Raw genomic sequence first — 14,608 nt, 5'->3', positions numbered from 1 at the left:
CCGGAAGACTTGTGGATGTGGCACTTGGGGACACAGTTTACTGGCAGACCTGGCAGTGCTGCATTAACAGCCAGACTCAATGATCCTAGAGGTCTTTACCAATCTTAGTGATTCCATTGTGTTTTGAAGCCAAATCATGGAATCATAGAATTATTAACGTTAAAAGGATTTTTAAAATCATCAAATCCAACCATTAACCTAACCCTATGTAGTCCACCACTAAACCATGTCCCTAAGAACACATTCACATGTCTTTTAAGTACCTCCAGGTATGGTGCTTCCCTGGCCAGCTTCCCTTCCACAGCTTCCCTGGCCAGCCTGTTCCAATCCTTGACAACCCTTTCAGTAAAAAAATGTTTCCAGTCTAAACCTCCCCTTGTGCAACTTGAGGCCATTTTCCAAACTAATTTTAGTATTTATACCATCTTTCAGATGTGTGAACATGTATTTTTGTGCACCTAAACTGAGATAATGCGTGAGCCAAAGTCCATTGGGAGCAATAGGACAAAGTGGTTGACCCATGTGGTTATTTCTGGCATTGTTATCTGTAATTCTTTCGTGTTGGAGTATTCAGTACATATCAAAGACTAATAAACCATACAGTTACTTCATATAATTTGACATAGTTTGAAATTATTTGCTGTTTGTGCTTAGGGGATAAATTGCATCAGAGCAAAAAAGTGGAAAAGATGGTCCTCTCTGACATGTCCTCTTTTTTCTTATTCCAGGGTTAGTAAGGTAGCTTTATGCTAATGGTACATTCTCACACAATGGATGAATTCTCCATGTGGCACCTCAGTTTTGTTTTCCAGCGAGAGAACCCAATTTGTAATAAGCAATCTTTAATAGTCTTGTTCTTAGTCTTTAACTGGTTATGGAGGGGGGGGTTTGCATTTCGTAAGATGCATGTGAAAAGTAACAGTTTGTCATGACAGGGAAGATCTTCAGAATACATATGGTAAAGGAAGTGGCTGAATGAAACAAAAGGAGTAGTTGCTAGTGTGGTAATGGGGCCTTTATATTGAGCACATAAGCTTAAATCAAGTTTTGCATAGTGAGATAAGAATCAGTTTCTGGCTTTGTTAGGATGTTGACCTTTTATTCCTTCATTTTCATTTTGGGATGATTTGCCCGCATTTTCATTCTGAATCCAAATTTCTGCTTATAATTAAGATGCAATTTGATCAAGTTGTGTATGCAGTCAGATTTTTAACTGTGTCGTTTCACTGTTGTTGTCCTTACCTCTCTTTATTTGTTCTTCTATCATAATCTTCTCTAGCCATAAAGTAGATTGCAGAACCCTTAGGCCAGGGATCATGACTTCCAATGCTCCCTAGGAGAGAAACAGAACTAGACCTCTAGTGCTAGGAGGCTGTCATGATAGTTTATCTTCGTCTGACGTTAGTATCCTAATCTAGAATGTGCTCTGACACTGTAGTATTTAAAATCTAGGTGTTGTTAACAATAGGAGATGATGACTTAAGGAGAGTGATGATTCACAAATTAAACCTTCTTTATTTCAGAGTTGGATCAAAGTTCCTTAATTGAATCTTCTTGAAGGCATAGTCTAGCTTATACTCTTCTCTTTGTTAGATAACACTGACTACAGTCTTAAACATTGTAACAGGAATTTTTGGGTATTGTGGTTCTACTTGCCTGCTCTTTGTGGGAAGGACTATGGTTTTGTGCAGAGTCTGGAAATGCCATCAGTCCCAAAAGTCTGAACTGCATAGTGTTCTCTGTAAGTTGCAAAAATTGTTCTCTACCCTTCTGGTCTCAGAAATATATATTATGGGTACAGCTCCTTCCAGATAATCTTAGTTGTCCTTTATAAGACTTTATTGCTGCAATTGTGCAGCCATTCCATTTCTTAAAATGTAGTAAACTTTGTCCTTGTATCTGATTAAGTTTTTATTAAAACAGAATACATGCCCTTAGCACTGCTAACATCAGGCTGCTAGATAGGAGGTTGGAAAAAACAGATTACAGATGTAACAAATACAGAAAGCAGTCACAGTGTGAGTTATCTGGTTGCATGCAGAAGCACTCACTTGGCCAACTCACATATATAAAAGCTGAATGTCAGGTCAGAGGAAGTAATTGTAGCATTTCTTTCTAAAAAGGAAACTGATAAGTACAAGACCTGCATTGGACACCTGTCTCAACCTGGAATAAATAGTCCTTTCTCTGTTTCTCTCCCTTGACTGTAAAGGCAGCCTAAGGTCATTAGTCAGGAGAAGTTTGCAGAAAGAGACAATATCTTTTATTAGACCAGTTGCTCTAAGTTGGAAAAATTAGATAAGCTTTTGGGCATATGAGCTCGTCCTCACATCTGAAATAGGAGCAGCAGATTTCAGAGTTAATTATAAATCTTTTTCTGGGTATGTCCTCACACCATCATAGTTACAGCAAAGCACCACAGAGATCACTAACTCAGATTTAGGCACCTAATTTTTAGACATCTAAATGAAGCCAGAGGAACCAAGCATGAGGTGCTTATTTGGGAGTTTGAGAACTTGCATTTCACATGACATTTTTTTTTTCCAGATGCTCCCCCCAGTGCTGAGCTCTGCCTGCCCAGAGGACTGGCAGCCTCTCCTGCTGGGGAAATGCTCAGCTGCAGTTGTGCTCTCTGCTTGGCTTCTTGCTGCTTGTGTGTTTCACATGAAGTCTTAGCTTGCTTCACGTGCTCCCTTTGCAGAGCTGCCCTTACAGGCCTGTGAGACTGCTCCAGTTGTTTGGGAGAGGTGACTTTCTGTATCCTGTATGTCCTTGCAGTACAAGTCTTGTGGTAAGCTTGGAAGTTTGAACACATTCTCATCTTTTCCTTGTCTGCAGCTCGGATACGTTCTTAGAAAGAGAGTGGATCTGGAAGCTTGTCATTTTCCCTGGATGAAATCTAAGGAGAACGTGTTCCCCTGCTCTCCCTGCCATTCCCACAGACTCCTGCTACAGTTCCAGTGAGGACTGAGCTGTTTGCAAGCACTGTAGTAGGCATCACAGCATCTGCTTTTACCCTGGTGCCTTTGGTTATTTTGGAACTCCTGGTGACTTGGTGCCATGATCTCTTTAAGAGATTTTGAAAACTTGCTTATCTTAATTCTTTTGTCTGTTTCAGTTTCCTAAAAGACTGTGTCATCCTTTGATGTTTCCTCCGTGCATCAGCATCCCACCCTTTTTACCCCAGGCTGCCTGACTCACTGAGAAACCTCCTGGTATTGACTTGCTCTGATGCAACTGCTCTTCTGAAATAGAGATTTGCCAGTGCTGGCCTCATCCCAGCGCTCTGTATTTCTTGTTTCCTCAGAGGAACAATTGCTTTAAGTAAAGAAGGACAGATGCAAAGCTTGTTTTGTAAAGCATAGCAGAAGCTTCTATTATTGCAAATTGCCTTTTCCACTGGGCATACTTGAATTCAATTCAGGTGGTTCAATTTACTAATTCATGTGATTTAAATTACTTTTATCAATTATCTTTCAATGGAGCAATGCAGTAGTTCAGTAAAAGCTTTCTAGCTGAAGTAGATTCTTAATTCATTTAAATTGCATGCTCATTTATTATTCAGGTATTGGTTTGCCAGGAGCTAGCATAGCAATCTGACCACTTGGTTTGTCATGCTCTCAAAAAGCCTAATTTTTTTTGCTATCTTTCATTTATCTCCAGTATCACCAGTATTTCAAAAGGAGGCCGTAAAGAAATAATTACTAGCTTGAATTTTTGTCCTTTATTGGTTTCATTAGCAGTAAGTACTTTATAAATGTACAGAAGAGCTTTAAAGAATGAGAACAAAAATAAGGTAGGTTAAAAAGGCACACTTTGTTAATATAACATACTTGTCCAGTATCATTAAAATTATCTAAGAGAGCTGAGAATGAAATACAAGCTATTGAATGTCAAAGATCTTCTATTTCAGGCTAATTTAAACAGAAATTTTAACATCATCTCCCCAAGGAAATCAACATACACAACTCTTATCTAACCCAGCTCTCTGGTGCAGGATTCTCAGGGTTCAGCTTGCGTGAAAGCTGGCAGCCAGTTAAAAGGAAAAAATGCAAATCCTCGTTCCCATGGCAGGCAAGGCTGCAGGGTGGGCTCTGCTGTAAAGGCCACAGCATGAGCTGCATACAGTGGGTGTGGTTTTTAAAATGCCCTGATCCTCAAATTAGGACTGTGCTGAAAACCCATCGCATTTAAAAGGTTTGTTTCACTCATCATTTTGGAGAATGAGAGTTTGTTTCAATTGTGAATATACTTAATGCTATTCTCATCCTAATTTTTCATTAAAAAACAAATGGTTTTATAGCACCTCAGTATGACCTTGAACCTGCAAGGTCAATATTCAGCAAAGATAGCAATGAATGCCATCCAAAATTAAAAAGCTGGAAGGTCAATTTTTCTTTTATTTTTGTAATTTTGTCTGTTTGAAATAGAGCTAAAAAGAGATTCAGGCCAAACCATCTTAGTGACTTTACTGATAAAGAGGACAGGAGTTTGTTCTTCTAGGAAAGGATACCTATTTTATACTGTTCACATTTGAATTTCAGGCTGTGGAGAAAGATTGATTCAAAATTTAAATTAAATTTCCATATTACAAAAATAAGGCAATGTTGCAGACATGTAAAATCATGTTTTCTTGCAAGTAGTAGTAACTACTTTTACTTTGTCCTTTGATTATTGTTGTTAGAGTTCTTGATATTCGTCATTTTGCTCATTCTTTGAATCTACGCATCTTTTGTCAGATCTAAGCCGGTCCTTAACTCTACAGGTGTAAAAGGGTGTTACTGTGTGTGTGCAAGTCCAGCCTTGTTCAATTCAGCCCTTTCCTAACAGTAATCCTAATACTGATGTCAGGTTGGTTCTACATCTTAGTGAAAAAAACCCCATAAATGATGGAAACACTTCTGTTGTAAGAAATGTAAGTGACAAAATACCCAGGTTTGCCGAGGGCAGATGAAGACTGATGGAGCTGCTCTTGGCAGTGTTTTCTTAATTACAGTTGTCAAGTAACTTTCTTGGCTAACAGCACAGAACTTGTGTGTTTATAAGCAGACTCAGTATTCATACAACTGAAAAAGTTAAAATGCCTTTTTGTCCATGAAAAGAACCTCTATACCTCATTGTATCCTGGAAATGCTGTAGGTGGTGAAAATTAGATGATTGCATCTGTAAAATATGTAGAGACCCTTGAAAACACTCGCTGTCCTTTAAACCAGCATTCCAGCATAGTTGTGGCAGGTCTGTAGGGAAGAAAAGTTCTCATTTAATCAAGTTCAAAACAATAAAAATTCCAACTTTCTTTTCTTTCATATCAAAGTAAGACTCTAACTGCTACAAACAAGTTTTGTACTATGTCAATAATTTTCCAATTAGTAAGAATCTATCAAAGTAAAATAATAAAACTAAAGAAAATTAAATCATGCAGATCTTTTACTTTTTAGATTAAATATTCCCTAATACTTACATCTATTGCTTGTAGTCCTCAGAGAGAAACTAAGATCCTGTTGTATTTGTAGTCATGTGTGAGGAATCACAGAACCAATATTTAATTCATAGGAAGAAAGAGGCACTTATTTTCTTCAGTGTACAACCTGGGTAAGAAAACTGTTCAAACCTTTGTAGTGCATCTTCTGCAGAGTGGAGTTAACATTCTCCTAATTATTTTAGACAAGGTCTTAAAAGACCTGATTCCTCAGAGGGCTGTACATTTTATATTAATGTATTTTTACTTTTTGGTATTTAAAGGGTTCTCACTATTAAGAAGTAAATAAATTGAGAAAATAAGCACCAAGAGCTAAATTAGCATTCAAGATGTTTGTTTCCTGGTGAAAACAGAGATTTGAGTCTTCACACATTATTTTATATGGTGACAGTACCAATGAAATGTAACTGGATGTAATTCTTAGAAAACATTAAAATAATTATTGGAGGAAACTCATTCTACAGTTTAATTTATTATATTATTGTAAGATTGTATTCTAATATCTTACACAAATCCCAGTATGAAAGATAACACTACTGTCCCTAGTGTCAGGGTGTTTTTTCCAAAAGATTCCTACACTCCAGTACATATGCTTGCTGACATCTGCCCATGTGAGAAGAGCACCATTAAAAGAGTCCATATTTATTACTTTACTGTGTTTACTGCTTTGAAAAGTAGAAATCTCCTTGTTTCTCTCTCAGGAAATCTGTCCCTTTCCCTCCTGCCTTTTTTCCTGTCTTACCGTAGCAGCTGCCTCTCATCCAGTTGCTGCAAGGACCAATTCTGACCCAGCTGGTGCTGCCTCTCACCACATCCTGGGGTGTTTGTGACTCTTCTCTCCCTCTTCTGCCACTCAGCAAAGACTTCTTTTGCTCTACCAGTGCTCTCCCCCATGTGAGGGTAGCATGAGCATCTCTGTACCATTGCTGTTACTGTCTTTTCGCCTCTGAAAGAGGTCAGTCAACATGTCAGCATCTTAAATGTCCTCTGGAGGGTGCCTGTGGCTGGATGCAGGAGAGCAGATGTTGATGGCTGCTACAGCCATTTCTGTGAGCTCTAGGCAGTTGCAGTTGTAAGTGCTGGCTGGTGAAGAGTCTGTACATCTACAATAGACTTCCCTTCCCTTTCGTAATTTTTATCAAGATCTGATAATTCTCAGTGAGGATATGTTGCTCCTCAAAACCGTGCAGCTGAGGAGTTTCAGCGTCGTTGTGCTGAATGCAACACAAAGAAGAGAAACACAAAAACACTCAAGCAAGTGTACAGCCTCACAAACTTGGCTGGCTATTGTCTCAGCTGTAGCTCCCAGTGCTTTCTCCTTACCTTGCATCACTTATCTATGCCTTTGCTGTTCCAGCTCACAAAGTTCAGCTTGTCTCTCTTCATCATCCTCCTGCATGCTGGCAAAAGGCTGCTCTCCAGTACACTGCTGTGGTAGCAAGTGCTGATCCAGATGCAATGTTCTTGGGATCACCAGGAGAATCAAAGGAATGGGGCTGCTGTTAACCACATAAGGGTATATGGCTGGCTTTAGTGCAGACATCAAGTACAAGGAGCATGTAGAGTGAAAAACATTGCAGGGTGGTTTTCCCTTTCTTTCAGATACTCTTTTTTGCAGACCTACAGCCTGATTCATTCCTTTCCATAAGGCTGCTCTCTAGGTGGGTCTGACACAGCCAAAAAAACAGTTTCAGTTCAGTTTCACATTGAAATGTGCTGTACAGAAGCAGTGACATTTCGAAGCTGAGATCTAAATCACTTAATTTGCTTAACAGCCATTCATGAAAATGCTTTGCAGCAGTGTTAGATGTAACTGTGGTGTTACATCACACTGCTCAGGACTCAGCCTTACTGCATGTATCTGTTGTTGCTGCTTTTCCCAGTATGTTATTAGTCTGACTTCTTTTGTCTCAAATGAAGCAAAGTAGAGGATTTCATGCATTGTTTTACTTAAAAGGTAAGCTCTACCTATGGAGCTTTATAGATGTGTGTGTCTATGGGTGTAAATGTATGTATAGCCATTGCACAAAAATGTATTCATCCACAGTAACAGGTGGTACTGGCAGCACCTGTTGCTGGGGTCACTCAACACTCCAGTATTAAAACCCTAATTTTAGTTGCTTATAACTTTTGTCAAACTTAAACATTTGTGTTGAAATGTTATGTGCCAGGTGTCTGCCTTAGGCTGATTTGGGGGAGGGGATGTGAGGAGAGGAATTTATCGGCAAAACTGTTACTGCTAATTGAGGGAGCAGAGGCCAGGGTACTGGTTTGCCTGTGCTGAAAAACGAGCTATTGCTGGTTGAGATGTTGCAAGCCAAAAGTTGCCAGTGGAGACCCCTTGCAGCTGGGCGTGCCATTTGCCAGCGCTGTGGAAATTCACTATTTTACTGACAAAGCACCTCCATCTGGCCAAATTATGGGCCTGTGAAAATGCTTGGTAGATGTTTGTTGACAGCTGCCCACCAGGCTGCCTCCATCATGCCCATTTCCAGATAGTGGTGCTGCACTGGTGACCCTTTGGATGCAAAATGCCTGTGAAGCAGCAAAGTAGCCTTGGAGACAGTGTGGAGCAAAGCAGGCTGCTGCACACAGGGGCGCCAGTCCACGGAGCACATCCAAGTGGCTCAGTTTGTGCTTACTCAGTGTGAATAGATAGGAGGGAAAGGCTGGCGGGAATCCAGAGGAAATGGTGATGAAGGAAGAGCCTGATGGGCTGAGAGAGGTAAGAGTGAAGGACAACAGGGTTTGGAGAATTGTATGAGAGATGCTGAAGAGATAGACTAGAAGGGACGTGCACAGCTCCTGCTGGTCCCTGACCATAGGGTTTCTGTGATCCCTGCCTAACCAGCTGGAATGTTCCACTCTTGATACATTGCAGCTATATACGTAGCTACAGATATATTGCAGCTCCTCAAACGTGTGATTTGCACAGGAGCATAACCTATACTGCCTGTGGCTCCCCTGTTTGAGTGTGTACACTTGAACCTGCTAAGAAGCACTTAGCAGTTTGCATGATTTTTGTCTGATGCTCTTTCAGAAAGCAGAATTGTTCAATTTGCTTCTGCTCAATAGAAGCATCAACATTTTAATTTTTTTTTAGTATTTCTTAGCTTTCACATACTCATCCTTCACTTCAAGGACTCTCATGTGTGCATGGAAATCCCTCTGTAAATTCTACAGCTGTTTCTTGCTGTGTAGTCTTGCTTTGGAATCTGTGTGACATTTGTAGCTCACAGTATGCGAAGTCATACTAGTAAGTTGGTCATCAATATGAAAGTGGGCTGTGCTTTAATCTAGGCTGAGATAACATTTGAACAGACTGCTCATATTATTTTTAAATCTTGTCCTTTCATGATTATTATGGGAATTAGAAACAAACTGTCTGTTGCGAAATATTCTGTTTCATATTACTTAGTATTTTCCCATAAAAATCTGAAGAAATGACACAGAACCTGATCAAAGTTCAAAGTCAGTTTGTTATTGAATGATGATGATTTTTTTTTATTATAGGCAAAGCCTCAGCCAAGAAACTGACAAAAAAGGTAAGCAAAATGTTCCTTTCCTTCTTCAAAAGAACTTGCATTCTTTCTGTTACTGAAGTGATTAACTCTCTTTCAAAACTGGCTTTATATTTTCTTGTTTGTGTCTTTGAAGGAGGTAGATGCTGCACTGCTGTATGTTGCCAAAGCTAAGCCAGGACCAACCTTTTTTAGAGAGCTTGGTGATAAAGGTAATGAGCACTTTTGATAATGAAAAATAAATCTTGCTTTTTATCTCATTATATGGTATGTGTTGAATGTATTTTTAAAGAGGTTTTCATGGATTTTGTTTCATGCTCATCTAGCCAGTAGCTGCCTCCTTGGCAAATCTCTCAGTTATACATGAGAGAGTAAAGAGGCTGGGAGTTGAAAGCCTTCTTAGGTGCAGGAGGAGACATGAAAGAAACTGAAAAGCCTACGTGGAAGAGGAAAGGGTTAAAGGGATGACTTGAACACAAAATGAACTTTTAAGACTTTTTGTTAATAACCTGACTGTTCCTCTATATAACTTAAATGCATGGAAACTACGAATAAAAATAAAACTTGTACCTAGTTACATTAAGTTGGTATCCCTGATTTCAAGAGCAGTTGAGCTTATTTCTCCCTCTTTGGGAGCTCTGTGACCCTTCACAGTGTTGATGTGCTTTGTTTTCTTTTCACCCAGCATTTCCACTTTATATTGAACTACATAAAGAGAAGACTAAGAGTGGGGATATTGTTAGTGTAACAACAGGGGATTAAAGAACACCAAATAAACATCTCATTAACATAAATTAATTGAAGAGAGAAAACAAACAAGAGGATCAAGAAAACCAAATAGATGAGCAATTAACCATTTCACAGTAACAAAAGACCAAAATTCCCAAACTAATGAGAAAGACCGACAGCGCCTATTCACAAAGTTTCTGTATCATACAGTTCAGCCTGAATCTCTTATCCTGTGGATGTTTCTGGAAAATAAAGCTGCTGTTGCACTGCTGCAGTTCCTTGGCCAGCATGAGCCATGCTCTGTCCATGCACAGCAGATCCTCAGACAGGGCTGGAAGCTCGTGCCAAGAGAGCAGCCCTCAGTCTCAGCCTGCAGCATTTCACCTGCCCTTCAGTCTCACAGCCTCTTTTGCCTGCAGTTCATTTCTTGCATCCTTGTGCAGACCTCCAGAGGTCTCCAGCTGGGTGCCTTGCTTGTCAGTCTGCCCCTGAAAGCATACTGCAAAAGCCCTGAAACATCTCTGAACAAATTACAATTTTTTCCTATCCCAGGAGAGGCTGGATTTTGTAAAGTCATTCCCTGCCTTTTCCAATCATCACATGCTTTCCTAGGATTTAGCTTAAAGCATTCTCAGTCTTGAATTTTTGGATATTCTCTCTCTTTACCTGCTTTTTAGAGCCTTTCTTTTTCTAGTGATGGACACTGCAAATCCCCAGAGCATGCTGCCTGGGAAAACCAGGAATCCACAAAGAGAAACTGAAAACAGCAAATCAATGCAGCCTCTTCTTATTGCACCTCTCCCAGCTGAGTGCTTGGAGCAAAGTGGGCTCAGTGATACACTCAGAGTTGGTGTCTCCTGCATTCTGGCAAAGATCTGCCCTAGCTTAGCACTGTGTGTTTGAATCTCAGTCCTTCAAAGGCCAGGTAGGAGTTTGAGATGATGCAAAAATATTCAGTGCAGTCATCCATATGTCCCCACAACACTCAAGAGTTTTTACAATTTTTGGTCATGATGCCTGTTTAGTGACTTTGATGCTTTTGCTTTGAGATGCATTATTATCACAGTTTAAAAATAAAAATATTTATGCTTTTACAAGTACCAGAATAATTAATCTACCCCTGTCCAACTGTTTAGCTTAGGTTATTTTAACTACCTTCAAATTGTTATTTAAATGTCAAGGAGACAGAAAACTGCCATCAGTCTGGTTTGTAAAATGTAGTGCTAGGGGATTCTGCCTTCTAGTGGGCAGTTTTAAAATCTGTGTCATATTTTGTAGGTATACTTATGATTTATTCAGCAATAAGAATATTGTACTGTCAGCATTTGTTAGTAAGTTTGAGGACAGATATTTCTAGGTTAGGGAAGGTTCCTTTAGCTTTAGAAAATGACAGTATTTTGCCAATGCAAACTTCACATTCTTGGCTGCAAGTATGCTGAGTCATTCAACAGTGTGTGAAGCTTTTCTCTTTTAAATTTTGCTTGGATATGAATTTAATTTTCAGTGGGTTATTTTGGGTTTTTAAAATTTGCTGCTTTACATCTTTTAATTTGAGTACCTTTGTAATGATTACTGTAGAATAAAAAAGAAAATTACCAAAATATTTCATTTACTTTATGAATGAGTAAGTTGCCCACTCACTGCATGCAGGACAATAAAATTAAAGTAAGTTTTTAAATGGAAATTAGTCCACAAATTAAAAAAATCTTATGATAAATTATTTCAGTTCAGTCAGTCTTTCAGAAAATATCAGGCAGACTATGAATTTTCTTTAGGGCATTAAGTCAGGTTTTAAAAAATAATCCAGAATATTTCTACATCTTTTTATTATGTTTACATTTTTACCAATTTCACTATATCAACTTTTCAGTTAGATTACAGTAAGATGATGAAAACTCCTGCCATTTCTTGCAAAGCTTTACTTTCCAGCCCTCTTCAATTCAGATGCTTTTCCCCTGAGCCAATCAGCAGGGTGTCGTCTTCAAACTGATCTTTTCTTCACATCTTGCCATCTCCGTAAATATTTTGCAGATTCTTTCTTTCCAAATTTTTATAAGGTATAATGATCCCTGTTTAGCTATAAAGGTAAAACTCTCCAGGGTCTCAGTATTTTGTATCTCAATTATTACAACTTTATTTTTTCTCAGACTTTTACAACCATAATCTGCCATGTTAATGTCCTTTCAAAAGTTTTGATAAACACATTTTTTTCCCACAACTTCTTTGAGTGTCTCATCTGTTATTTTGCATCCCCACACTGGGCTCTCCTTGTTCTGTTTTGCCTAGCATAAATCACTTGTCTTCAGCTTCCAGGTTTTCCTTAGACTCTCCCATGCAGAAAATCTCAAGACAGCTGAGGAGCAGAGTCCCACTTCTCCCTGCCCAGTAATGCCATCCTTCATTGCTTGGTGGTTACATTTTCAGTCAGGGGTCTTTGTGCTGATACCACTGCAGTCCTTGACTGGGAGGTGTTTTCTGTACAGACCGGAGAAGTTACCTCCTTGTCTTCCTTAAAATTCTTCCTTTAAACATTCTTTTGCTGTGTCACACACATAGCAAAATTAGGAATTTTGATCACTACTTACCACATTATTTGCTTGATTCTTTTCGCCACCTATTTGTTTCTATCCTTTTTTCCTTTTTTAATCTTGTCTTAGGCATATAAGCTAAAAAAATTGGGACAGGAGTGCTTTCTCTGTTTATTTGATTTCAAACCTGTAGAAAACATAGATGCTTCATTTAAGAATACAACTCCCAAGTTTTACAGCAATTAAGATAGCAATTTGCATTCTTTCAATTATAGAAATGCTAAAACTTATAAGCAAGACTATGTCTTTGAGATTAAAGTATTTTTTATTTCCACTATGTATTGTATGATTGTAGTACTGTGCTGATTTACACCATTCATGTAGGATGATAGGGTAAATAGTCCTATTTTGATGGAGAGGAAAGCTGAGATACGGAACCAGAGTGTGTTGGCAACAGGATCAGAATTAGACCTCCCTTTAGCTAAGACTTGTTCTCATATTTTCAGACTCTTGCATTTAGCAATTTAATATTTCTGAGCTCTGGTACTTAGAAGTGTTAAGTCACTATCTGAGGTCAAATACAAATGCTGTTGCTTCTGCCTAGTAGTTTATCAGAAGCTAATTGTTTATCACTGAAGCTTAAGTGGGTTCCTTATCTATCAATTAACTAAATATAAATTACAAAAATAGTTTATCTTTGCACAGATAGGCATGTTTGAACTTCATTATTTTAAGCAGCTTCAGCATTATACAATGTTTAGCTCACAAGTTAAAAGTAGCTCAGTTATTTTGAAAAGTGATTTATAAAAAAGCCCTTTACATTTTTTCCCCAAACATTATTGCAGGGCAGATGGTTCAGATTCTGTTGTTTAGCCACCCTCATTCTGCACTCTCTATCTTTAGCTTGCACACTCTATTTTGACGCTATCACATCTTTGTGTTTGTTCAGGCTTTTCACTTAAGGCGGTATTTCAAAAGAAAATACTGGAATTTTCCTTCAAAAGGGGGAAAATACTTTCACCTTGTAGAAAGGACATGTTCCTATTTAAAAAAAAAATTAAGAAGCCTCCTCTTGGCACAGGGCCCAGCAGTACTATCAGCACAATCTAGCAGCTTGGCAGCTTTGCGTGTTGCCATGTTCCCTTGAGAATTAGAGGGAAGCTATTCTCTGCCTTTTGCGAGCCTGCCAAAGGATGGAGGACTTTGATCCTTCAGGGTAATGTTAGAGTAGTTCTCCTCCCAGGTACTAAATGTGACAAAGCACATTTAATTTATTTGCCTTTTATATAAACATTGAATGTTTTCAGTGAGAACCCAAAGATTTAGTGTAGGCCTTTTGTTAATTTCAAATAAACCTTACTTTCTTGGTTAGACATGAACATTGATGAGTCTGGGGTTAGGGAATTTTACTTCAGAGTACTAAAAACAGAAGTGAAAAATTTATTAAGTAGTAACTTGGCTTACTTTAATACAGGTATTTAATAAAATGTCAAACTACATTTTTTATATTTCTAAGATTTAATCTCTCAAATTTTGCTGTGAGTTTTTGGGGTTTTCCACAAATAATTTTTAAACTTTTTTTCCAGGGTTGATCTCTTACGCAGAGTACCTGTTTTTGCTGACAATTCTTACGAGTAAGTATTATATATCTAAAATATATAGGTACAAATAGTCAGCTACTAACAGTTTACCAGGAACTTTTCTTCTGATATTTTTTAGCTCCTAAATTTCTACATTATAGTTAAACAAAAAAACCTGTTGTATATAGGGTGACAATGCATTAATATAAATGGACATCAGTGTCATCACTGGTCCATAGCAATACTTCAAAAATCATGGCACTCCCTGCACTATAGGATCAGAAAAGTCTTTTGAAATCCTTTGAGAGGGGGGAGACTTTGATTTCAGAAGGACATAATAAGGGGAAGAAGAACTGGATGGGAAGATGAATAATTTTCCTTCTGTATAGTAGTTTTAGTAATTTTGGACAATGAGGCATTTGCAATATAGCTCATGCAGGAGTGTGAAAAACTGCTGTAGTGTCTCAGAGGTCGTTGCCTGTTTTTATTGTGTTCAGATTTGCAATGGATGCAATACATAAACAGCAGAATTCTTCAGTGTCAGACAAAAAGACAGTCTTGCAGTCTTGTTTGACTGACTTGTATAAGTCTAACATTTTCAGCAAGTAACAAAGCCAGGCGTAATAAATTTCTTGTATCAGTGCATGGAGAAAGGAGAGAAGGAAGCAGTCACTTATTTTCTGACCAACTGTAGAGGCATCACTCTCGTGTGACCCTCATCACTTCCATGGCTGCAAGGTCCATGACTTGGCCTTAAATAAATTGACAAAT

At 38.5% G+C, this 14,608-nt stretch overlaps 1 protein-coding gene across 1 annotated transcript in view; it reads left to right on the top strand.

The window, feature by feature from the left end:
• MICU2 (mitochondrial calcium uptake 2) overlaps positions 1-14,608 on the top strand; it is a 136,105-nt gene that overhangs the window by 87,782 nt on the left and 33,715 nt on the right. Inside the window, exons 3-5 of the mRNA XM_063149029.1 lie at positions 8,993-9,024; positions 9,137-9,212; positions 13,844-13,891. Of these exons, the coding sequence (XP_063005099.1) occupies positions 8,993-9,024; positions 9,137-9,212; positions 13,844-13,891 (156 nt within the window). The remainder of the gene's footprint in view (positions 1-8,992; positions 9,025-9,136; positions 9,213-13,843; positions 13,892-14,608) is intronic.

Source organism: Melospiza melodia, chromosome 2 (assembly GCF_035770615.1).
Source record: "Melospiza melodia melodia isolate bMelMel2 chromosome 2, bMelMel2.pri, whole genome shotgun sequence".
NCBI lineage: Eukaryota > Metazoa > Chordata > Aves > Passeriformes > Passerellidae > Melospiza > Melospiza melodia.
The sequence above is the reverse complement of the archived record's forward strand: the minus strand, read 5'-3'. Positions and strand labels throughout refer to the sequence as shown.